General features: G+C 44.9%; 1 protein-coding gene across 1 annotated transcript in view; it reads left to right on the top strand.

Moving 5' to 3' along the window:
- Positions 1 to 25,482, top strand: part of Kif5c (kinesin family member 5C) — a 181,755-nt gene that overhangs the window by 111,811 nt on the left and 44,462 nt on the right. The window contains exons 12-18 of the mRNA XM_045147133.1: positions 590 to 765; positions 8,671 to 8,739; positions 11,213 to 11,419; positions 12,711 to 12,857; positions 17,314 to 17,502; positions 21,833 to 21,950; positions 24,330 to 24,406. Of these exons, the coding sequence (XP_045003068.1) occupies positions 590 to 765; positions 8,671 to 8,739; positions 11,213 to 11,419; positions 12,711 to 12,857; positions 17,314 to 17,502; positions 21,833 to 21,950; positions 24,330 to 24,406 (983 nt within the window). The remainder of the gene's footprint in view (positions 1 to 589; positions 766 to 8,670; positions 8,740 to 11,212; positions 11,420 to 12,710; positions 12,858 to 17,313; positions 17,503 to 21,832; positions 21,951 to 24,329; positions 24,407 to 25,482) is intronic.

Here is a 25,482-nt window from a genome sequence, read left to right as displayed (position 1 = left end):
CTTCCTGGGGGAGAGTGTGTGTTGTGCAGCACCCCTTGAATCCCTCAGCCCAGGCTACGCTGACTTCCTCCTGCTGGCGCAGAGTCTCCGATTGGGAGGATTGGGCCCCCATGGTGTTCTCTTTAAACAGTGGCATGGTGTTCCTTGACTTGGCTCCTTCTACTAATGGCATGGTAACGTAATTAGTTGGTAATTAGGATGCCTCAGAGGTCTGTTTCCCTTTGGATTGGTGACGAGAGAGAATATGATTCTAGTAAGCCCCCATATATTTCTCAACAAAAGGAGAGTAAATGCAAAAATGTCAGGGCGTTGCTGCAAGTTGGATTCGTGAGGAGCTGTATGGCCAGTAGAACCAGCTGCTTCTGTGATGCATTCCAGGGGCAGGGTCATTGTCTTCCCCTGCCTTGTGTTGGTCAGTTAACTGTGACCTTTCTCCCCAGATGTAAAGAACATGGACTTTAGCTCTACACAAGAGCTCCTCGTTGTACCCTCTGTGCATTTGTCACCAGGAGTGACTGTAGCACTTTTCCTGGAAGGTGACCTGCTTGGTTTCTCTAGTCCTCAGCCCCTCTTTGCTGTGTTTTCTCAGGAGAAGCTGTGCCTGAGGATGAACAGATTAGTGCCAAGGACCAGAAGAACCTGGAGCCCTGTGATAACACGCCCATCATCGACAACATCACGCCTGTTGTGGCCAGCATCTCTGCCGAGGAGAAGGAGAAGTATGATGAGGAGATCTCCAGTCTGTACCGACAGCTGGATGATAAGGTCTGTGGCTGTTACTGGAGGTTTAGGGCAAAAGCTATGGCTCTGGTGGCCCCAAAAGACTCAGCTCATTCCTAGTAGGCCAGTTAAAGAGACAAGTCATGGAGAAAAGCAAAGAAAATTCTGATCAGAATAGCAACATTGGGGAGAGGAACAGATAAAGGGGTTCATCTTCAGGGCACTGACAGGAGCTTTGGGGTTAAACTGAAGAAAACATACTGGTAGGGGACAAAAGGTATGCATAACTATACAGTCCTGGGCAAGGTATTGATCATTAACTTAGCTCTGGTTCTGCAAGATGAAGTCTGCATTGCTTGAAGGGAACAAGCCAGTTCCCAGAATGTGATTGCTGCTGTTTGGGGATAGATGCTATCACAGGGTGATTTGTCTGCGGGGCTCTGCAGTTACTGGAATCCTGGGTGACTACAGGTCATTTGGAACAATGACTAGAGGTCTTCAGTTATCTTTAGAGGAGTCTGGAATAGGGCATTGAAAAAGCTTATTGGAAAAGGCTTCAGTTACTTTTATCTTGGTGTCTTCAGCCTTAAAGGGGCATGAAATGGGTTAGGTGATCTGAGTTTGTAGATACAGATATTCTGAGTAATTTACGTGTGTTTGCAGTCAGCTTTGTGTTGCTGGAAGAAAACACCTGACCAAGAGCAGCATGTGGGAGGAAATGCTTTATTTTTGCTTATAGACTCTAGGGAAAGCTCTATGATAGCAGGGGGAAAAAATGGCATGAGCAGAGAGAGGGAGAACATGACCTCCTGGCCAGCACCAGGAAGACAGCAGCAGAAGGAGAGTGTGCCAAACACTGGCAAGGCGAAGGTGGCTATAACACCATAAGCCCTCTCCCACCAATACATCACCTCCAGAAAGCTCCAATTCCCAAATTGCCACCAGCTAGGAACCTAGCATTCAGAACACCTCAGTTTATGGGGACACCTAAATCAAACCACCACATTCTGCCCTTGGCCCCCATAAACTGATAACCATCCATGAGATAAAATACAGTGTATTCAGTACAACTTTAAAAGTCCCCACAGTTTTTTATCAATCTTAATGACGTTCAAATGTCCCCATAGTCCAAGGTCTTTTAACTGAGCTGTAATACAAAAACAAACAAACAAACAAACAACAAAGAAACCATAATGGCACAGAATGCACATTCACACTACAAGAGATGACACTGGGTATAGCAAAGAAATATCCAACCAATACAAGATTTAAAACAAACAGGGCAAACATAAAACTGTAGTTCCAAGTCCAACAAGTCTAACCAGTGACAAGTCTTCAAGTCTAATAATTCTAAACAGTGATAAGTCTCTGGAGTCCCAATTCCACCCCACCAGCCAGGCTACTCACAGTCCCAGAAAATTTCATCTGGGGCTGGCAGCTCTCCTTGGCATCCATCCCACAGTCCTGACATCTCCATGTGTCCCTACTGCAACCCACGCATGGTTCGTCCTCTTAGCTCTGTTGGGCCTCCACACAGGTAATCCAACAAGCCTGCTTCCCACTGCTCATGGCCATTACCAAAAAAAAAAAAAAAAAACCATGTTGCAAATTCAGTGACCCTCTCTTTCCTGCATTTGTTCTACTCCATGATACCAGGTGGACTACCAATTTGTTAATCCAGGGGAGGATAAAGCTGACTTTGAAGAACAGGACACTCCTTTAGCACTCAGGCCCCTTCAAAAAGAGTCTGCATTCTTCCTGGTGTTCCCAGGCAGATCAGCTGGCCCAGTCTCAGTGGTTGTAATCTCTCAAACAATTGCAGCTCAATAAGCAGTAGTTTGTACCCAAAGAGTTCATTTCTTTCAGTGCCATATCCTTTCGCTGACATCAGTCCATTTATATGCACTGCAACCCTGCACAAGTTCAACAAACCTCTCACACAAACTGCTTTTAGACCAGTTTGGACATAGCTCTTCCTTCCCCTCATAAGCCAAACCTCACAGTCCATAGTTCGTACTGCACTCAAGTCTTTCATCTCTGACCAAATTAGTCCATCAAGCTGTACTTACAGCACTGCAAGGCATCTCTTAGGGTAAGATTTCAAATTCTCCCACATTCTTCCTACAAAGCAGTTCCAGAAGGCCAAAACCACAGAATAAGTTTTCTAGAAGCAATGATCCTACTTCTTAGTACCAACTTAACTGTGGCAGCCAGGTTCACATTGCAGTGAGAAAATACCCGAACAAGAGGAGCTTGTGGGAGTAAAGGGTTTATTTTGGCTTACAGACTCGAGGAGAAGCTTTATGATGGCAGGGGAAAGGATGGCATGAGCAGAGGGTGGACATCACCTCCTGGCCAACATCAGGTGGACAACAGCCACAGGAGAGTATGCCAAACACTGACAAGGGAAAGCTGGCTATAACACCCATAAGCCCGCCCCCAACAACACAGGTAGTTCCAATTCCCAAATTGCCACCAGCTGGGAACCTAGCGTTCAGAACACATAAGTTTGTGGGGGACATCTGAGTCAAAGCACCACACATGCCTACGTGCACAACTAAGCAGGTGACTAACTCAAAATAAAGGGGACAGATAGAAAATGAAGTCAGCCAGCCAGGCTTTCATCCTGCTTTTACTTACCTTATGTGCCCAAATGAGTCAGTGACTTTTAGCAAAATCAGTTTCTGAGTGCCTGTTACATGAAGCCAGACATTTATTGTCCCTGCTCTGGTCCAGATACTTAAGAAGATAGCAGGCCAGGCAGCACTAAGTCCTCTGGAGCTAAGGCAGGGCTGCATCTTCCTGATACCTATGCTGTCTCTGGATAGGTGGGCTCAGGCAGCTGGATTCCTCCAGAGTCTCTGCACTGGGAACCTTCTTGAAAGTTTGATTAGATGAGAGCTTATTAATCTAGAGAGATAAGCAGGGTCTGTTTAGCATCTTTGCTTCTAAAATCTGCCTGGCCTGATTACAGGAGAGTAGGTCCGTGTGAGTGTCATGGCTGTGTTTAATGCTCCCTTTCTTTCTTCTGGGCTTATTCCTTTCCTTGTATAAACTTCATCAGTAGCCCTAGTGAGGGGCAAGGTGGTGGCTCCCGAAACTCAAATGTGAGTTGAATAATGTAATGCTAAGGACCTGAGATGAGGCCCTTATCGTATTATAGACTGATGGCCCCACTCTTTGTGAAGTTCTGTTCAGGGGCAGATTACTGAATGAAGTCATTTGAATGTGCTAATTGAGGATGTTTAATTTTTATAACAAACTTCAGGACTCAAATAGTCATGTGACTGCATAAAGTGGAATAGAGGAAAAGAGACCTTGGAAAAACATGTATCATTCATTCCCAATGAAGGTTGAGTTAGGAATCTCAGGGGCATAGGAAATTAAATCAGTGTTTCATGTGATCTTGGCATATTGCCCTTGGAATATTGTAAATCCTTTCAGTTCATTTCCTCAAGGTTGCTGATATTTTCAGTCTGATTGAATCTTTTCTGCCATGATTCAGCTCTGGTGCTTTGGGATACCTCTGGCTTGGATGTAATAGCTTTGTTATGTTAATGTTGCCATTAATCTTGCAGACCCCTGTCTTTGGGGTAAAGCTTTAGTCTGTTAGCACTTTTACAGGCTGAATGTGACCTGTTGTCTTAAGGAAGCTCTTTCTGCTTGTTTGTGATTCTGGGAGTTGCTTTATATCCAAACATTAAACCAGGGTCTACCTTCCTGGTAGGTAAGTAGGAAGGTAAACCTGCTTTCCTGAAAACACATTTCAGAAAATATCCATACATGTGAGAGCTGGGCCTTTGTCCTTCATGCTGTGGACATGCTCTTATTTCCATTTTTACTCAATTACTATAGTCAAAACCTCAAAGAAAGTAAGAAAAAGCACATCAACAATAATAGTTTATACAACTTCTTAATTTCTCCAAAGAACTTCTTTTTTTATTAACAGAATTAAGATCATATGCAGTTTTCCTCCTCACTTAACAACTGGTGGGGTCATATTTAGTAACCTACATATTCTTGGAAAAATAGGTCAGAATTGATTTTGTGCTCTTTTCTTGGAGTGGATGTCTGCCATGACTTGGAATTGGCATCACTGTGAAGGCGTAAGGAGCTCTTACTGATTTGGGAAAGAATCTCAAATGCAGCTTCTGGAACGTGGCAGACAGAATGGGGCTCAAAGGTATGGAAGTGCCAGGTGTGAGGCATCTGCTGGTACATGGAGAGCTGGGCTCTAGAGTCACTGTCTCTCCTGGTGGTCAGTCCAGAGCACTGTTTCCATGTCTTGAAAACTGGTGCTGAACACAATTCAAGGTCAGCACTTTTGCCCATCACAGGGTGATGCTGGGAGATGTGGGAGAGAACCGGAGCCAGAGCTGCAGCCTTAGGAGACATCAAAGCTGTAGTCTGCCTTGGTCAACTACCTGATTATATCCTATCAGCTGCCCTTCTTCTTTCAAAGGTTCTAGAAGGTATTTTCATGCTTCTAAAAGGTGGTTTAATACTTTGAGAACGTGAGCTGGGACACAGGATCTTCATAGACTGCTGAGTAATAGAATGAAAAGTATGACTGTAGGAAAACTTATCTATAGTGATTTCTTGACTGACCCAAGTCCATGTAGCCTTGTAGGTAGCAGAGTTGGAAAGAGGTTACTTATTATCTCTAGGCTTCTAGTGTCATGCTTATTTTATTTTGTCCTTAGCCTTTTAAAGAACTAAGTGAATCTTTTGTTTGTTTGTTTGTTTTTTCAAGGTAGGGTTTCACTCTAATCCAGACTGACTGGAATTCACCATATACTCTCAAGGGTGGCCTCAAACTCACAGCAATCTTCATACCTCTGCCTTCCGAGTGCTGGGATTAAAGGTGTGCAGCACTACGTCCAACCTAAGTAAATCTTTTTAGGGTATGGTGAGAGAAATATGACATGGTTTTCTCTAAGATGTATTTCTGTCCCTCTCTGCTGCCCCTCAGGGGTCTAAGGATGGACAGTATCCGAGGGCCCAGAAATGGGATGGAAAAGCATGTCCTGCACTTGGGAGGCAGAGGTAGGTGGATCATTGTGAGTTCAAGGCCACCCTGAAACTACATAGTGAATTCCAGGTCAGCCTGGACTAAAAACAAAACCAAAAACAAATTATGGACTTGGAGTCAATGATGTCGTGACCTGGGCTGGCGCCTCGCCTGTTGATGGCTCTTTTCTCATCTGCAGCACAGGCATCACATCACACCTATCACTTCCAAAGCTTGCAGTGAGCTCTGTTACATAATAGGTTTAAAAAAATGCTATCTCCCTCCTGGCCAGTTGTCTCCCATGTGGGCTCTGTTTGCTTGAGGGAGAAGCCACATCACATGTGACTTCAAAGGGGTGGCAGTGCCACAGGGCCTGAGAGCAGAGTTATAACGTGAACAGATTGGTGCTGGCACTGCTTTCTCTCTTGCTTCTTGTTACCTCTCCAGTGCTACTTTTCTAGTGGAGATCTAGAAGAGGCAATAAGGTGAAGTAAAACTGTACCTCGATTATTTATTGTACTGATTACTGTTGGCAGCAAAAATATCTAGAATCAAAGGTGACCAGTGATTTTTTTTTTAAATATTGTTTGTTCATTTTTTATTTATTTATTTGAGAGTGACAGACGGAGAGAAAGACAGATAGAGGGAGAGAGAGAGAATGGGCAAGCCAGGGCTTCCAGCCACTGCAAATGAACTCCAGACACGTGTGCCCCCTTGTGCATCTGGCTAATGTGGGACCTGGGGAACTGAGCCTCGAACCGGGGTCCTTAGGCTTCACAGGCAAGTGCTTAACTGCTAAGCCATCTCTCCAGCCCAACCAGTGATTTTTTTGTCACCTGGAGGTGACCATATTATTTCATGTATAAGAAAATCCAATTTTGAAGTTATTTTCTGAAAAGTCTTTGACATCTGTTATCTCTAGACTAGATCTTTATAGTTGGTTCAAAGCAAGCATGCTTCAGCATGTACCAGATACATACTTGATGGCATATACGTAGAAGGTACAGCACACTTATTCAGAAAACTTTAAGAAGTTAAAATAAAATTGAGATAGACAATATGAAAGGCTTGGAAAGTTGTCTAATAGAAGCAAATCTGGCTTGGGAAATGGCTCTTGTATGAGTGATTTGTGTTCTTTATAATGACCTGTCCTTCACCCTTCCCAGGTGAGGCTTGGACCTTGGCTTTTCATTGCATGCTAAAGATAGCTGTGTCTCAGCTTGTCACCTGTCAAGGAAGAAGCTTACATCTTCAGGCTTTGAAATGAGTGCAGTAGACGAAGAAAGAGTTCACCCACTCTTGGTTCATTGTTTCCATTACTCAGGACTGTTTGTTTGTTTGTTTGTTTGTTTGTTTTTGTCTTGGGGGAAGAGATGTGATGGTGACTCCCTGATATTAAATTTTGGACTTTTAGGTTGAGCTGTTTAATACGTGCTGAGGAGCAAAATCGTGAACTTTTTCCTGCTCACTGACATACTAAGTGTCCAAGTAAAAGAGAAAATATGCTGTACAGAATAGTCAGCTAGCCGTGGAAGTATCGTTTCTTGGCTGTTTCCCCATGGTGTACCTTCTGTAATTCCTCTGCCAGAAATGCGAGCTGGAAAGGAAAGTCAGAGTTATTCTTTCATACAGTCATCGATAAAACGTTGATGTAAAGAATTCAGTGCTAAGAGGATGTCTCTGAGCAGAGGAGCGAGACGAAAAGGTGTGGAAAGAAAGACCGCAGTACTGAACAAGGCCAGGGAGAGCTTGAGCTGCTGACCTTAGGATGCTGGGGCTTTTCAGGGGCACTAGCTATGTCATAGGTTAACCTGACTCAAATGTTGGTTATAGACTCCAACAAACAGGAAAAGAGGAGGCTCTGTGGCAAGACCCTTGGGTCAGCCCCTCTCACCTCACCTCTGGAACAACTAGAAGGCCAGGGTGAGGGAAGGGTTAATGTGCTGCTGGTAAAAATACAATGACAGGACCTGGCACAAAGAGGACTCCAAAGGCACTGAGCTGGACTTGACTGTGCTTGGGGCGTGGGCCTGTTATCACATAGGGCTGTCCTCTTGTTTCTGAGGGAGAGGCAGGAACGAAGCCCTGTTGTCATTGCGTCACAGCTGGGTTTGAAGTCTCATTGGAAGCCACGACACCATGACTGTGAAGGCTGAGTTCCTCAGAGCAGCCTCGCACCCACTGCTCTCACTCGGGGAGTGGCTGGTGCCCAGGGCGAGCAGAGATCTTGTGGGTCAGTGAGAGGTGGGCAGTCAGTGTCCCTGTACTTGTGGCGGCAGTACCTAGTGGCCAGAGCGGAGAATGATTGACACCAGCGACAGCCTGAAAAGTACATGTACCCTGTCAACGGCCTGCGGAGATTTTTTTTTTTTTTTTTTTTTTTTGGTAATTGGTAGCACAATTAACTTCCAATTAGGAGGGTGGGTTGCTGATGCTGCAAAGGCACTCTTACGAAAGGTTTCTAAGAGGCATGGTAAGGAAATACTGGTCTTTCCTACTGTCAGTTGGCAGCATTCCTGGTCACTGTGCTTGACAAGGTTTGGACATCCTTGCATTCTAACGCAGGTAGTTAGAGATTTGCTCATTACTGCTCGAACTGCGAACTCTCATTACCTTTGTTTGGGGAAGGATTGCTCTGAAGTCTTTTTTGGTTCTAAAGTCCCAGATCTTTCAGTTCTGGGTGAGCAGGATATGGGTCAGCTGCGGAGGATGCCATATTTCCCTGAGTGTCTGGGAGTTCCACTTACCCAGAGAGGTGGGTGAGGGGATATACTAATCAAACAAGGTTCCAGAACTTTATTGCGCCACATTGTTTCCTTCCATCTCATTATAAACAAGCTCATGGAGGGCATCCTGGCATCTGGCTGTGGTAAGGAAACCAAGATATCAAAAATGACGTAACTAAACAAAGAAAAATCAAACATGATGTTTCATTTCAGGATGATGAAATTAACCAGCAGAGCCAGCTGGCTGAAAAGCTAAAGCAACAGATGTTGGATCAGGATGAGGTAAAGAATACAATAAATTTTTCTTCAACAAAGTTCTTTTATTAGTTTTTGTTGTGAATGTTAGTACTAGAAATTTAATTTGCAAAGCATTTTTTTTAAACCCTGAATTGTGATAATTTCTTGGTACCTTCCCTTTCAATGCCCGTAAAAAGCTGATTGTTGCTGAATTTAGAAAATAACTATCTGGTCTCGTAAGAGTCCTGGGGCTTGTGGAGTATTATAACTGTGTGACGCCCTTAATCCCGGGAAGGCAGGTGCCTCTGCCCTGTTGACTGGCAAGGGTGGTTATCCCATCTCATATTCTGCCCAATAGTGCCCTGATATTTTAGGTTGTTTTACTTCTGTATATTAGCTACCTGAAATATTTTTTTTTATTAGCAAACAAAATAATGGTTTTCATTACGACGTGTTCATAAATGTACATCATGTACCTTGATCGTATTCATTCTTGCTACTCCCTCTTGTCCCTCCTCCTTCCTCTTCCCAGATAGTCCCCCTTCTACTTCCTTCTACTTTCTGCTTATCTCACTTAGCTTGACGATGTCCATTCCATCTACTTTTCATCAGATGAGATGTTCTTTTTGGCTGAATAAAACTCCATTGATTGTGCATGTGTGTGTCCCATTTTCTTTATTCATTCATGTGTTGGAAGAGCCAGGCTTGCGATAGACTGTATTCTTTTCTTGTTCCATAGGGAAAACAGAAACAAAATAAAAAGTAGAACATAGGAGAGGGGAAGCAGAGAGAACTGGAACCCCATTACCTGTGTTACCATATATTTGATATACTAAAAAGTAAACAAACTATTTTCAGTCTCCCCCGATGCCATTCAGTTCTACAGTAAATGACTTTATTACACTGTTTTGTCAAGTAGTTTTCAAACAGGAACCGAAGCAAAGGACACCCAGCCAGTATATCAAACACAAATGAGAAGTGAGTCTTGCTTAAGGTTCGCCTCAGTATTTTTTCATTTATTCTTTAAGGCGCCTTTTGTCTCATTGCTGGAGTGCTGCAGATTGGCCACAGAGGCAGTGACAGCAGGTGGCACGGGTTGACGGTCTCCTCTCCTCTCGCCTCCCCGCAGATGATAGCTGTCTTTGCAACCATTTCCTTCTTCTTCCTCTTCGTTGTACTTCATCTCTCTAGTGCAGTGATTATGGCCTCCTACCTAAATACTTCCCTTGGTGGGGAGACAATCTGTGCCCTGGGAATCAAGCGAACCCCATTAATTTATTTCTCTCTGAGCTACAGCTGAGGTCTCCTAGTTGCTTAGTGTTTTCTTCCCTTTGCCACCCCAGCTGCCTGGGCTAAATTCCTGCTGACATAGCTCAAGCTCTAACATTTCCCTTTTCCTATACTTGTAAGGCAGTGCACGTAGGGAAACCAGAATACAGCCATAGAACAAGGTCATAAATGCACCCACAAGCGCAGGCACTTGCTGGTTTACTCGCATTAATGTTTGGAGTACATTCTTCTGTATCTTCACAATGCACATTCGGAAAAAGTGACTGGCTATCTTATTTTTGATTTTCCATTTTAGGGTTTCACTCTAGCCCAGGCTGCCCTCGAACTCAGGGCAATTCTCCTACCTCTACCTCCCAAGTGCTGGGATTAAAGGTGTGCACCACTACACCTGGCTTCCAGCTACCTTTTAAAAAAAATTTTTTTTTTTTTTTACTTATTTATTAGAGAGCGAGAGATACAGAAATAGGCAGGTATATATAGAGAGGGAATGGGAGTGCCAGGGCTTCCAGCCACTGCAAACAAACTTCAGATGTGTGTGTCTCCTTGTGTATCTGGCTTACGTGGGTCCTGGGGAGTCGAACCTGGGTCCGTTGGCTTTGTTGACAAGTACCTTAACCACTAAGCCATCTCTCCAGCCCCCAGCTGCCTTTGAAATGTGGTTTTAGTGGCTTTGCAATCAACTTGTGTACAGTATGACATCATGACACTGTATTAAAAAGCTTTATCGTACCAATAACTGTGGGCTAACTCCACAATGCACGACCCATTTACATCAACAAGGAGGGTCCATTGGGAGGGGGTAGATCATGGATGAGCCTAAACAGTGGTACCAAACTGCCTGTATTTGCTGAAAAGAAAACTAATAAATTAATTTTTTTTTTTAAAAAGCCATGCAAGTATTAGGATACTTACTGGCAGTGATTCCCTCATCTTCGTTTAACACATGGATAGTCAATCAGCTATGATGCAGTAGTTTTTGATGTTCATTCTTTGATAATCTTTGACTTAAACAGAAAGGCTTTACGCTAAAGGAATAAAGGGGACAGAGTTTTGAAATAACATGTAAAACTGTTTCACATCTGTAATTCACAGTGAGGTTTCTTGTCATCCTGAGCTTTTTCCAGCTTCCTTTCTTGTTCTGGCTTTTAACTGTTTTATGTGGGTGGAGCATAGACCGTAGGCCCTTGACCAGTGGATTCACCAGCTCCATGCCATCTCATTCACCCAGCTTCTAGCTTCTACAAGGAGAGATTATGAGAAGATACAGGAAGAGCTGACTCGCCTCCAAATCGAAAACGAGGCAGCAAAAGATGAGGTGAAGGAAGTGCTCCAGGCACTGGAGGAGTTGGCTGTCAACTATGACCAGAAGTCACAGGAGGTGGAGGACAAGACCAGGGCCAACGAGCAGCTGACAGATGAGCTGGCCCAGAAAACGGTTGGAGCATTTGTGTTTAGGGGGCGGGACTTTCATGTTGAAGGAAGACAGTTGGCTGAATGCTCATTGCATGTGAGAATCAGATGTGTTCTCTGGGGCCCCTCCGATAGTTGAAAGGCTAGGTGAAACGAACTTGTCCCCTCATGCTGGGACAGAGTATCACAGCTATCTTACATATGGGGAACTTAGAACATGAGTAGGAATTCCTTTTGGAAATAATCGAGTACAGATTCTAGAAACCTAAAACTCCTAGTGAAAACTTTGACTTTATGACTCCTAGGTTTTAATCAGTCACTTAAACTTCTTGAGAAAAATTCCTTCATTAAATGGCAGGGCCATGCTCCTTGCATGGAGTCAGGGTTAGGCATAAAGCACTTGGTGCAGCCCTGTGCATAGGATATCATACCAGTGATCTAGAAATAACCCTGGAAGCATTGCTAAAGGGCAAGAGTGAGGTTGCATAGGAGGTATGGACCTCATTGTTCTGAACAGCCTCCCAAGTGAGCTCACTGTCCCACCGCACACCATATTCTAGCTCCAGGAGCCCAGGGGTGAGCTATTCATTTGTTCGCTGTACTGTTCTAAGCCAGTGTTTCCATCTGCACATGGTCGTATTTCCAGATCCTCCCAGGGGCAGATGCTGTGGGTTTTGCCTGAGATGCTAGCAGCAAGCAGCAGGGCCAGTGAGCGCTGGGGTGGTGGCCGATGGCCTGTGCCCTTTGCTGCTTGGAAAGTAGGTGATGGAGAAGCTGAGTAGCTCTAACCTGCTGTCCTTGGCACCTCTGCCTTGCTTGGTGTCCCGGGTCGTGGCCAGTCTGCCTTGTGGAATCATACAGTCCTGGGCAAGGAGAAGAGCAGATGGTGAGGGAAGCTGACCTGCCGACCATGGCATGGACAAGAAGTGCTGCTTGCTCCACACATCCCTCTTTGTGGAAGAGGAAAGCTAATGGCTTCCCAAAACATGACTTGCGCCATCTGTGGTGTTTACAATAAAAAGACATTAAAAGTTGGTAGTGGCGATGCAAATGGAACAAAACATTGCAGGGGTCACTTGGGAAAGGAGGCCAGCTGATCATATATGTTAGGTGCTACAAGATAACTTCCCCATGTGAAGTTCCTCTTCTGATCAAAGACTGCAGAGGCTAGTTGTTGGCCTTCAAAATTCTCTTACGTTGCAATCAGAGAAAACATCCAAAAGTCCATCTGACATGGGCTGTTGATCTTTGGGAGGTTGCAGGTATGAAATTGATGGGCCACCCTGGTAATTTGTGGTTCGAACCTTGTTTTCCAGACTACACTGACAACCACCCAGAGGGAGCTGAGCCAGCTGCAGGAGCTCAGCAACCACCAGAAGAAGAGGGCCACCGAGATCCTGAACTTGCTGCTAAAGGATCTGGGGGAGATCGGGGGCATTATCGGCACCAACGACGTGAAGACTGTGAGCGAGCCTTCTGACCCCCTGCACTGCTCTTGCCGTGGATGCCCTGAGCTCGCAGGCTATGCATTTAGTTCTTTGCATGGGTCAAGACTTAGGGTTCTGTTTGTATGTGCTGCATGTTGAGAAATACTACAGGGAGGAGGAGAGAAGTAATTTCCTCTCATATCTAGGGAAGGTCTTCAAGTCTTGGTTGGCTTTATGGAAGTTGGCTCATTCCTCAGACTTACTTGCAGGGTCTCAGAAGCCAGGGTCAGTATGCACACACAGCAGTCTCCGTCTCAGAGCTGCTTCTCCTCCCTAAGAACATATCAAGTGGCCTGTAGAGAATATGGGACCATTTCTGGTCTCTCTGGTCTTCATTTTTATGCTGCTGCCACTTTGCAATGACAGGGAGCCATCATTGGTAAATGTGTTGATGTTACTGAGCTAGGAATGCTGTTGAATTTCATTCAGATCACGAATCCTGAAAACGGAACCTGTGGGTTTAGCTCTTGGACCTTTACAAGGCTCAGTCATACGTCAGTGTGTTCAGTAGAAGCTCTGAGATTGAGGTGAATTGGGCTGGTCAAACACTGGGGAAAGCCCTAAGATTAGGCTTTCATTTATAAACCACTTCTGGGGAACAGAAAGTCACCCTTGGAAGGTGTTACAAGTCAGGCTAAGCACATGAGACCTCTCTTAAACTTAATCATTGTTTCATGGAATCTCTGTTGTAGCTGAATATTTTATGAGTCCTTATGAATGAGTCTCATGTTAGCAGAGCATTCTCCGGTATGATAGGGTTAATCTTATTAAGTTCCAGTTTGGTGGCTTTATATTTAAGGATTTAATATTTAGAGCCATATGTTGGTGTTGAGCTATAAAATTCTGACATTGGGTTGATTAAATGCCCCTCACAATATGAAGGTGGAGTTGATTTATGTGAAGTTGGTGCCTGCTCCTGATAACGATAAGGAAGGTATTTTTATGCTAAGTTCTAAAATAGAGCTGATGAAAATGCTAATGAAATCAAAGAGTGTCTGGGTGCTTTGGCATTAAAAAGAGCATCCTTACCTTTGGGAATCAGATGTATGATAGAGAGTATTTTAAAATACTCAGTTGGATGCTTTTGAGATTATTTTTAGATTCCAGACATTGGATGCCCTAGTTAATTTCATTGATAACTCTCACACATCACCATGTTCATTCTGTTTGTTTTTTTTTTTCTATTAATACTTGTAATACAGTTGTTAGGGTCATGCCAGCTAACCAAGGAGCAGTGTGACTTTGGCAGTGTCACTGTGCTTACTCTGGCTTTATGGTCCCAGTATATGAAATGGTAAGATGAGTCCCGATAACCCCAGAGGTTGTCAGCTCAAAAATTATCTGACTTCTACAAGAATTTGTTAGGTTTGTCATTGTACACACGGGTACTTTTCTTAGGGGTTATGCCTCTCCATTGATGTGGGAATTATTTTGATACGGGGATATCTGTTTTAGTGATGTATTTTTGTTTCTAAATTCTTAGTCCTCTCAATTTGGGTCCCCCCTTGAGGGCTGTTAGAGCAGGAGGAAGATGGTCCTTGTGGCTCCCTCAGTCCACATTTTCAGGATGTGACAGACCTCACTAGGTAGACAGATTGCTGAAACATCCATGGTTTCTGAGCTTAGGCAGGTCTTGAAACATTTCCAACATCCAGGGATTTTTTTTTTTTTTTTTTTTTTTTTGCCAGAGAACAAGATGAGCCCGGCAAATACAAGGCAAGGCCAGTGCCAGCCGTGCTGTGTGTTAGTGAGCCCTCTCCCTCCTCCTGTCATGCCTGCCTGACAGTGAAGATGCTTAGGAGTTCAACCACAGACAGAATAGAAAGTCGAGGTTACATGTACAATTACTATGTTTCAAGGAAAAATAATAAATTTTTAAAATAAGGAAGTTGAGGACGAATCAGTGAAATGGATTGGCTACCTAATTTTGCTTCTGCCCACACTGACTTTCTACTATCCTGTCGACTTTTATTTATTTATTTGAGAAAGAGAGAGAAATAGGCTGGGTGGGGGCGGGGGGAAGGGGCACTTCAGGGCCTCTAGCCACTGCAAATGAACACCACATGCATGTGCCTCCTTGTGCATCTAGCTTTACGTGGATACTGGGGAATTGAACCTGGGTCCTTTGGCTTTGCTGGAAAGCACCTTAACCCCTAAGCTATCTCTCCAGCTTTTTCCTGTTGACTTTTAAGCTTTAGTGTAGAGCACTCACCTCACTTGCCTTTCATGTGGTCTAGATGTGGCAGTAGTTTCTTACCTTGTGCTTGAGAGTGGGATAACACCTCTGACCAGGCAAGCAGAAGGGGAAAGTGCCATTTTTCCAAGGGATTTCATATAGTGTGCTGTCAGTGGTCCTGACAGGAATGTTGCCAGTCCCTGGGAAAGTTATAACATTTTCACATCAAACTCTGACTCTTCTTTTGAAATGATAGTGCACTGGAATTAATAGCAACAACTGAACACAAAAACACCAAGTTTACAAACTCTCTTCATTGGTAGTTACAAACCATTCCTCTGGGGTACTGTTTTTTTCTCATCAGGCATGGACTGGGACCTCCTACAAGTCATGGGCCCATTGAGAGAGGAAATGTCCCCCCCTTTGCATTTGTTCATCTCCCCCCACCTGGGACTTGGGGTTCATTACCCTGCCTGAGCTGTTGGTCCGGCAGCCTTGATCCACCAGAAGCAGGTGTGAGTGTGACTTCCACATGGGAGAGGTGGACGACCTTCACCTTTCTACAGAGGCTGGGTGACAGATACTTAGGATATTCCTGGTCAGGACAAGGGAAGAAGTTTTCATACCTGCTCCATGCTAGGCCAGTGGCACAAGGCTTAGCTGAACTTCACCTCTACTCACTCTTACTGAGTGTCTCCATGCTGCTGAGTCATAAGAGCAATGTGGCAAGGAGCAGTGCCGCTAGGCAGATCTTGGGCACTCACAACAGCAATTAGCTTAGCAAGGACCTGTATGAAGGGAGAGTCATAGTGATACCGCTACTGACTGGGCACTGTGTTGGTTGAGGTGGAGAGTCATTATTAGTAAGTGTTGTTGAATCCTTCCGGGAAGGCACACCCTACACCACCCTTCTCAGCACTGTCAGGTGGGTTTCATGTATCTGCCGGTCACTAGTGCTATAATACCTATTATCATTTTCCCCAGCTCTCAAATGCTTGCTCAGAAAGTATGTGATGGGCTGGAGAGATGGCTTAGTGGTTAAGCACTTGCCTGTGAAGCCTAAGGACCCCAGTTTGAGGCTAGACTCCCCAGGACCCACGATAGCCAGATGCACAAGGGGGCGCACACGTCTGGAGTTTGTTTGCAGTGGCTGGAGGCCCTAGAGTGCCCATTCTCTCTCTTTCTGCCTCCTCCTCTCTTTGTCACTCTCAAATAAATAAATAATTTTAAAACATTTTTTTAAAAGTATGTGGTGAATTCATGATAGAGAGCATTAATGACACAAGTGTGCACTGAGAGTGAATGGTGGAACATTAAAAAACAAAACAAAACACCAAAAACAAAAAGCATAGTTGGAGTCATTGTCTTGAATCAGTGAATACTGTTTTGGACTGGATTGCGTACAGCGCAGTCTTTTCCTTTGGTGCAAGGCTGCCCTCTGGTGGTAAACAAAGTACATACAGTTGCTTGCTCCTTCAGACCATGCTTGCATCTCAGCAGATGGGTTTTTGTCCCAAATAGCTTGCTTCCATTCTCTGCTTCCAATGGAGCTCTGAAATTTAGCAACCTGATAAAACCATTCAGGAATTCTGCGGGAACAGTTTCTTCTGAATGCAAACCTGGCCTGTGGTTCTCAGATGATCTTAAGTAAGATACAGTGTTACTGACTGCCTGGAAGGGCAGACATGAAAAGCCAAGGGAAAATACGAGGGAAGCCAAGCAGGGAGACCTTCATCAAGAGGGAACTTTAAAATGAATGGTATGTGCCTGTGCATGGGAGATTCTGTTTGAGGACCATGGAGAAGGTTCTTTTTATCTCAGTCATTACAGGTAGACATGCAGGGCATTAGACAGCCTCTCTATGGGAAAATTATGGGGAGCATAGGGGCCAAGGACCACTATTACAGACATGCAAGGTTTAGGTTTAAGACCCAGAATGTCTGTGAAGTTATCCCCTTTTAAAATCCGTAGTCATGTTTTCCTCCATGTCATCACTTCCATCCTAAAAGTCAATTGTAATGAGACATCTGATTACTTAAGGATTATACTGAATAGTGCTTTCCGACTGAAAGTTTCACATGTGCTCTCAGGGGACTTGAGACTGAACCCATAGACTTCCCAGAGATCCCTTTCAGCTCCTCTTATGGTTTCTTCAACAGAAATCTAGGGACATCGTGTGGGTCTATTGTCAGGTTTCAAGGGATCCGTGAACCTCTGGAATTCACAGGTAATATGTGTGCTCCCTCCTGTGCACAGCTGGCAGACGTGAATGGAGTCATTGAGGAGGAGTTCACCATGGCTCGCCTGTACATCAGCAAAATGAAGTCAGAGGTCAAGTCCCTGGTGAACCGTAGCAAACAGCTGGAGAATGCCCAGATGGACTCCAACAGGAAGATGAATGCCAGTGAGCGGGAGCTGGCAGCTTGCCAGCTACTCATCTCCCAGGTAGGCCACCCTTCCCTCCTACTCACACCATTGTCTTGAGATCCACTCTTGTGGCTGATGGTGGGTCCTAGGAGGGATAGTAGATACACTTTGCTTTACATGAGCGTGGCTCAGGCAGTGACAGCTTCTGTTTATTCATTTTCTCTCATGTATCTTCCCTCCCCCTTCCCTAGACAAGGTGTCATTCTACAGTCCAAGTTGGCCTCAAACTTGTGACCCTTCTGCCCCAGCCTCCTGAGTGTGGGATTCTAGACCATGACTAGCCTCTAGGTTTATTCTTTTTTGTTTTTAAATTTTGTTTATTTTATTTATTTATTTGAGAGCAACAGACAGAGAGAGGAAGAGGCAGAGAGAGAGAGAGAGAGAGAGAGAGAGAGAGAGAGAGAGAGAGAGAGAGAATGGGCGCACCAGGTCCTCCAGCCACTGCAATTGAACTGCAGATGCATGTGCCCCCTTGTGCATCTGGCTAACGTGAGTCCTCTGGAATTGAGCCTTGAACCGGGGTCCTTAGGCTTCACAGGCAAGCACTAACCGCTAAGCCATCTCTCCAGCCCTAGGTTTATTCTTAAGGTTAGTTTTTGTTTGAAATACACCAGTTTTCTTGAGTCCTTACTCTTGTCATAGAATGTATCTCCATCTATGGATGAAATATATAGATGGGTATATATAATATATGCAAGATTGTATGAACTGTAAACTTGCGTCGGCATCTTTGAATCCATACCACAGGTACAGTTTAAGATGGACAAGCAAAATTCCTACTGTTCACCAAAGTAACAGGCAGGCAACATTATTTACAGTGTGCATGCACTGTGCTCACATCATCAATTATTTACTGTGCTCACATGTATTTTCTTACCTGATCTTAAAAATATCATGAGGGCTGCTGAGATTGCTCAGTGGTTCAGGCGCTTGCCTGCAAAGCATATGGACTTGTGTTTAGTTCCCCGGTACCCACATAAAGCCACATGCACAAAAGTGGTACATGCATCTGGAGTTGATTTGCAGCAGCTGGAGGCCCTGACAAACCCCTTCTCTCTATCTGTCTCTTCTATCTCTTTCTGCTTGCAAATCAGTCAGTCAATCATGCAGTCAACTTTTATTCTTGGTCTTTTTTTTTTTTCCAAATAAGAGAAGTGTGATTATGAACAAATACATTGTGCAAATCCATTGTGGTAGAATTAAGATTCAAACCAAAGTGTGTCTGAACCCCAAAGCTAATGTCTTTGTGGGCTTTTCAAGCACAAAGGCATGTTTCATTTACCCAGCTAGAAAGGCTATCCCCACTCTTCCCTCCTACACACACATTGAAATGGTGCATTGATTGGGAAAGGTAGTTCAGAGGACAACAGTCTGCTTTCTGGACTGCCATTGATATGTGAAGTTGATATTTGGTTTTGAGGTTTTTGAGATTTATCAGGTGTGAGCTGCTCATGACCTTATAACAAAGTCATTTGGGGAAACAGATACCAGCATGATTTGTGTGTCAGATGACACTGAGGGACAGACAAAAGCACACCTCCTTATGGCATGGCCTTAAGCCTATTAACGTGTAATTATAGAAACATCTCCAGCCTAGTTGTCTAACACAGATCTTCCAGGTTCCACATGTAACTAACATAAAAAGAAAAGGCATATTGAAAGGGCTGGCTGGAGATGGTAAAGTTGACAGGCATGAGGAAAGTATAATTTGGTCCGTCCTTTGGAAATGTGAAACCACAAAACATTAACTACCTATTGGTCTAATATTTTCACTTATAGAATTTGTCAATGGTAGTGGAAATGAAAAAATTTCATATGACATTATCATTTCCCAATTAAAAATATAAAGAGCTTATGTACAAACAATTGAATAAACTATTATAATATATAATAAAATATATTACCCATATCTTTTTTTTTTTTTTGGTTTGTCAAGGTTCTTACTCTAGCCCAGGCTGACCTGGAATTCATGATGTATTCTCAGGGTAGCCTTGAACTCATGGTGATCCTCCTACCTCTACCTGCCCAGTGCTGGGATTAAAGGTATGCGCCACCATGCCCGGCTCCCATAATATCTTTTGATAGACTATCAACAAAGTTACATAAAAAGATGTTTCCAGCTCTTATAAGAAGTACGCAACACGTAGCCATTTGTAAAGTAAAATTAGGTAACATTAAGTGAAAGTGCTGTTTCCTGTCGGTTGAGCTTTGCACCTCTGTCAGATAACTTCCATGGGGAAGTTAGATTGCTTTGAGGGTGAAACGCACACTGCTCTTTGCAGACTTATTTTACATTTTGACAATTTAGAGGCATTTCTGTGGTTGTGTTTGTATGTATGTGCATGGTCATGTGGGTGAATGTGGACACATGTGCTCCACGTGCGTGTGCGGAGGTTAGAGGACAGCCCCCGCGTGGGTCCTTGCCTCCCACTTTGTTTGAGGCAGTCTCATTGTTCTTCGCCTTGCTCCCCAGCAGCTGGCCCACAGGCTTCCAGCAGGTTCTCCCGTCAATGCTTTCCTTCTTATGTGGAAGCATGCTGGGATTGCAGATAGTCATACTATAGCATCCAGTGTTTTATGTGGGTTTTGGGGATCTGAACTCAGGTACTCATGCTTGTAAGACAGTAATTGGTTCTTAGAGCCATCTCCTTAACTCCTAATTTAGAATTTTCATAAGTATATATTTTTTCATTTGTAACAAGACATGTTTATAATTTATGAAGATTAGAAAAGAGGAAAGCCTTGGGAAAGGGCAAAACTCAGGGCTGCTTTCTAAGTCGTCTCTGATAGGAGCAGCATGAGTTTGGGGTAGCCCTGTCTCCAGCATTTGGGGCTGAGGCCAAGAAAGAAGCAGAGGCTCCATGGCTTTCAGCTTCGCGTCCCCTCTTTGCAGCTGGACATAGCAGCTCCATGGCCCAGCTCCTGCTGCACCCTCTGAACTGACCTGGCCTTTGGGACCATGTCAGCTGTGGGCTGTGTAAAAGGGTGAGGAAGAGGCTAGGCTGGCCCTGGAGTCCCACTGCAGGACAGGAGTATTCCTCAGTCTCCAGGGCTCAGTGTCGACTTGGGTGTGGACTCAGAGTGCGTGCTCCCTGGGCCTGTGACCTCTGCTTAGTAGAGAGTGTACAGACAGGGGGGACGGCCGAGGGGGCGCTCAGAAGTGTGGCTCCAGGCCTCAGAGTAACACGAACTTTGGTATATGAGATCAGGGTCAAGAATATTAGGATGTTTAGGAAATATTAGGATGTTTAGTTCTTTCTGCATTGCCATCAAATACAGTTTTCCATTAGGCTGTTTTGCACTCTTGCTATCATTTACACTGAGCCAATGATGCAGTCATTATTTCTTAGGTTTTAAAACTAACAGAAGCCTTGCTTTTTATTTTATGATGTGGTCTAAGGCATCTAACTGGATATTGCCGGCTGAAATGCTCTCTTCTGTATTTACACGTGCTTCCTTCCCCAAAAGCCATGCCTGTAGCTGGTCCAGCTGATTTGCAGGGAACTTATGTCACTTGAGCTTGTTCTTCCTGTCTAAGCATGAGCTCCCGAGATCTAGAGGGGACATTCTGTAAATTCCATTTCTGCAGAAGCCCCCACTGTTCCTGCTCAGCCATGTGTTCCCACCCTGTCCTTCATTGCCTCATTCCACTAGTGCTTACTAAGTGTCTACTGAGTGCTCCTGTGAGCTAATAAGTGAGATCCATCAATCGTCAATCAATCATGTAGAAGCCGAGAGCTGTTTAGAGATGTTGGGGCCTGAGGAGAAGGAGCCAGCCAGGATGTTGTGTCCATATGTGAGGTGGGGGGGGTGAGTGAGGAGGAAATTCCCCAGCAAGAAGAAAAGATACAATGTAAAGTCCCTGAGGGTAGGAGTTGGTGTGTTGTGTGTGAAGGACAGAAAGGAACAAATGTACTACTTGAGGATGGATTCTGAGGTGCCTGTGCAGGGAATGAGGCCTTCAGCCATGTTTCCCCGCCCCTTCCTCTCCAGCATACACTGTTCTTCTTGGGTAGTGGGGGTTGAATCCAGGCTTTTGCACATGCTGGACAGATGCTCCACCAGTGAGCCACACCCACGGCTTTTGCCACAAGGAAGAGATCCAAGGTGGGCCTTGGTCTCCACATCAGGTCAGTGGGCACCATCCTTGGGGAAGGAAGCTGAGGAACACGGAAGTCACAGCAGATCGTCTTGGTCCTGGATTCGGAACCCTGGGCTGGGGCAGCTTATGCGCTGGTCTGTGGTGAGGTCATGTGGTTGTGTTTTCCCATCAGACAGTCCCAGGCAACCTTGGGTAACTGGTTGGTAGTGATTCATTTTCCCTTCTAAACTGTTTTCTTTTTCAAAGCACGAAGCCAAGATCAAATCTCTGACAGACTACATGCAGAACATGGAGCAAAAGAGGAGGCAGCTGGAGGAGTCCCAGGACTCGCTCAGTGAAGAGCTGGCCAAGCTCCGAGCCCAAGGTAAATATTGACTGCTTTGCAGGTGTCAGACACTTGGCCTGAGTCAGACAGTCTCCTGTTGGCTGGAGTCCCGGTGTTTAGTTTTGATCAATTAAAGCATTTCTGTGTCTGCTAAGAACAATAGCGTAACAGCAAAAGAGAGAAACCTGTAGGAGTGATCCCACCGTGAATCTGCCTCTTCCCACCGGCCTTCTGCCCACGCGGCCGCCTGGGTCCGAGTCCTCCCTGTCCACCCTGCTAGCCTCTGTCAGTCACCAACACTGTTGCCTTGCGTCTGCAGCATAGACGCCCTTCTGGTTCTCCTCATTCTAGCTGCCATTGCCCCGTGCTGTGCAGTTAAGGATTGTGTCCATCTGCTGAGTGGCCAGTCTGCTCTAGACAAGCCATGTTGCCCCATCCTCAGGGGTGACTGCGAAATCTAAATTCTATCCTATGCCAGACTCCTTATGTCTTGCCTTTCTATGGAGTTCTGTTACTCTCTGTGGCTGGCAGGGCTGAGCCTTTGAACAAGCTCCTCCCTTAGGCGAGTGGTCTCTGGCACAAAGGAAGTACTAAATGGGAGCAAACAGCAGCAGGAGTGGCAACTAGAAATGCAGAAACTAGAAAAGGTTTCTGAAATTTGCATTATGCAGTATGAGACCAAGCACAAGCTTTGCAGGCTGAAATAAAATTAATCCATTAGCCATTTAAATAGCCATAACATTTCTTCATGCCATTTATTCCTCACGTTTCAAATATTCATTGTAGAATTTTACATCAGAAAAACAAATACAAAGAAAAGAGGAAAAAAGGAAGCCATTTAGATGTTTAACATAACGGTTCAATAGACTTTAATAGATCGTTGTTCAGCACATCAGAGACAAAATGGTTGAAGGTGTGTAGCAAAGCTTATGATGCAGTGTTAGGATAAAGTCATTAATACAGATCCTTATTGCAGGTATAGTTATAAAAAACAAGTAGATCCTTGCTTATACTAGAAATACTAGAAATTAGTATTTAAAATAAACATTCTTTGATATTGAGTTTAGTGATATTATGTATTAAAATTTCCTTTGTGTTTATGTAAAGTTATTTACTCAAAAAATACATTCTAACTTTAAATTTAAAGGAAGATTGTTTTTTTAAAAATGAGCAGGGCTGGAGAGATTGCTCAGTGGTTAAAGTACTTGCCTGCGACTGGAATTTGATTTCCAAGTTCCCACGTAGGGCCAGATGCACAAAGTGCTGCATACATCTGGAGTCCATTTACAGTGGCTGGAGACCCTGATGCACCCATGCTTTCTATCTCTCTTCGATCTCACTCTGCTTACAAATAAATAAAAAAAATTTTTTTAAATAAAGAAGGCTGGGTGTGGTGGCACACACCTTTGATCACAGCACTTGGGAGGCAGAAGCAGAAGGATTGCCATGAGTTCAAGGCCAACTTGAGACTACATAGTGAATTCCAGGTCAGCCTGGACTATAGGAAAATCCTACCTCGGGGATGGTGGGGAAGAGCAGAGACCCACCCTGCTCTAGCTTTGTAAGCTCTTCTTTTCATGGTAAGGAGAACATAGAGCATAGCACCAAACGCTAGACCCTGAAAAGAATTTTCTCTTCTTCTCCATGGTCCACTGAGAAGACCTGAAATGAAGGGGAGTGGACTGGAGAGAAGACTGAATCACATGTCAGATCCAAATTATTTTGCTCCCTGTCCCCAGCTCCTCAACTCTCCTGCTCAGGATGTCCCTGCTCCCATGGGTCCTAGGGGCCTGGTGAGCAAAAATGTGCTGAGATTCTGAACAGCCCACCTGGGGCCTTCTGGGGAATCTGGGGCGTGTAAGAGTTTATTCTGTTTACTTGTTTTCATCTTCAGATTGTTTTCCCGCTCCAGAATCTTAGAAAATCTGCAGCTCACCTCTGGGGGTAAATTAGCTCTTCATGGTATTCTACCATGGCACTAATCCAAATGTCACCTCACACTCACAGGATGCTTTATAGTCTGTGTGCAGGGCTGTGCATCCGTTCACGTCATGCCTTTGGGGTTACTCACCGAGGCCAGGTGGGGAACAAGCTTCCAGGGTATGGGCTAGTTGTAGCCAGCGTACGGTTCTGAAGGGCAGCCTGCTTCCATGCGCACCTTCCCCACAGGAGCTGCTCTCCCCAGGGCCTGATCCACACTGCCAAGAACCCAAGTGCCGAGGCGCAGGGCTTGGAGAGGTCAGCCCGTTTGGCTGGTTCTATTTTGGGAGCCCCTTCTTCCACGCCATCATCGCTGCTGATGATATAAGCGGGTGTTTTACTATACGGTTCTTTGTTTTTGCTTTTCCTTAATTTTGTTTTTGGATATAAATCCTGCCAGTTTAATCTTAACTCTTTGTTTTTTACAATTAAAAACAGAAAAAATGCATGAAGTCAGTTTCCAAGATAAGGAGAAAGAACACCTGACACGGCTGCAGGATGCTGAGGAGATGAAGGTGTGTGCAGTGCCCCTTCCGTGGAGCCCAGCATGCATTGATGCATTTTCTTCTAGAGATAGCTGTCCTTAGACGTGGGCCTGGCAGCACAGGAGGGAGAGGGCAGGAGCTCTGCTGGGCATCCACGATGCTTCTTGTGTGGGCTGGCATAGACGTGAGGAGATAATGGGACTGTCCAGAAACCCTGAGGTGTCGCAGATGCTGGCGTGTTGGATTCATGTCTTTGTCTTCTCTGCTTCTTATGAAGAGGGTGAGGTAGCACCCTCCTCAGTCATGGTATGGGTCACACGCTTAGACTTAACTTCAAAACAAGTGTTCACCACCACCACCCCACCTCGCTCCAGTGGAAGAAAACCTGTCAGTGTTGGCAAAGAAACACTCCAAATTGTTTCTGTGTGAAACACGGACTTCACGGATCACTTTTTTTTTTTAAATTTTTATTTATTTATTTGAGAGCGACAGACACAGAGAGAAAGACAGGTAGAGGGAGAGAGAGAGAATGGGTGCGCCAGGGCTTCTAGCCTCTGCAAACGAACTCCAGACGTGTGCGCCCCCTTGTGCATCTGGCTAACGTGGGACCTGGGGAACCGAGCCTTGAACTGGGGTCCTTAGGCTTCACAGGCAAGCGCTTAACCGCTAAGCCATCTCTCCAGCCCACGGATCACATTTTAATCAGCAAAGAAAAATGTAGGGAAAACAATTGGGAAATGAGACTTTGAGGTGAATCAAACGAGACGTGTGAAGGTAAAGATGCTGTTCAGCTCCAGGCAGAGTGCGAGCTTGATTGGGCAGGAACCCATATAGCCCTGCCTCCATGTGACCCCGCTGCAGCCGCAGAACGCTGCCGTCTCGTGTGGTGGCCCTCTCCTGTGTCACTGCTTTGGGGATGCTTCCTCACAAAGCTGCAGTGGGCAGGGCGGGGGCTATCTCCTCAAACAGGCGAGGAAGAGCTCTCCCAGGGGATCTGCAACTTGTCTTGGGTCACTTGGGTGGTAAGAGGATGGTACCTTCTGACTGACCTGGTGGGGACGTCATGTAGCTCAGGTGAGTGGTAGAAGGTCAAGAGTGAAGGTTCT

The sequence above is a fragment of the Jaculus jaculus genome, chromosome 4 (assembly GCF_020740685.1).
Source record: "Jaculus jaculus isolate mJacJac1 chromosome 4, mJacJac1.mat.Y.cur, whole genome shotgun sequence".
NCBI lineage: Eukaryota > Metazoa > Chordata > Mammalia > Rodentia > Dipodidae > Jaculus > Jaculus jaculus.
This window is presented reverse-complemented; position numbering and strand designations above follow the sequence as displayed.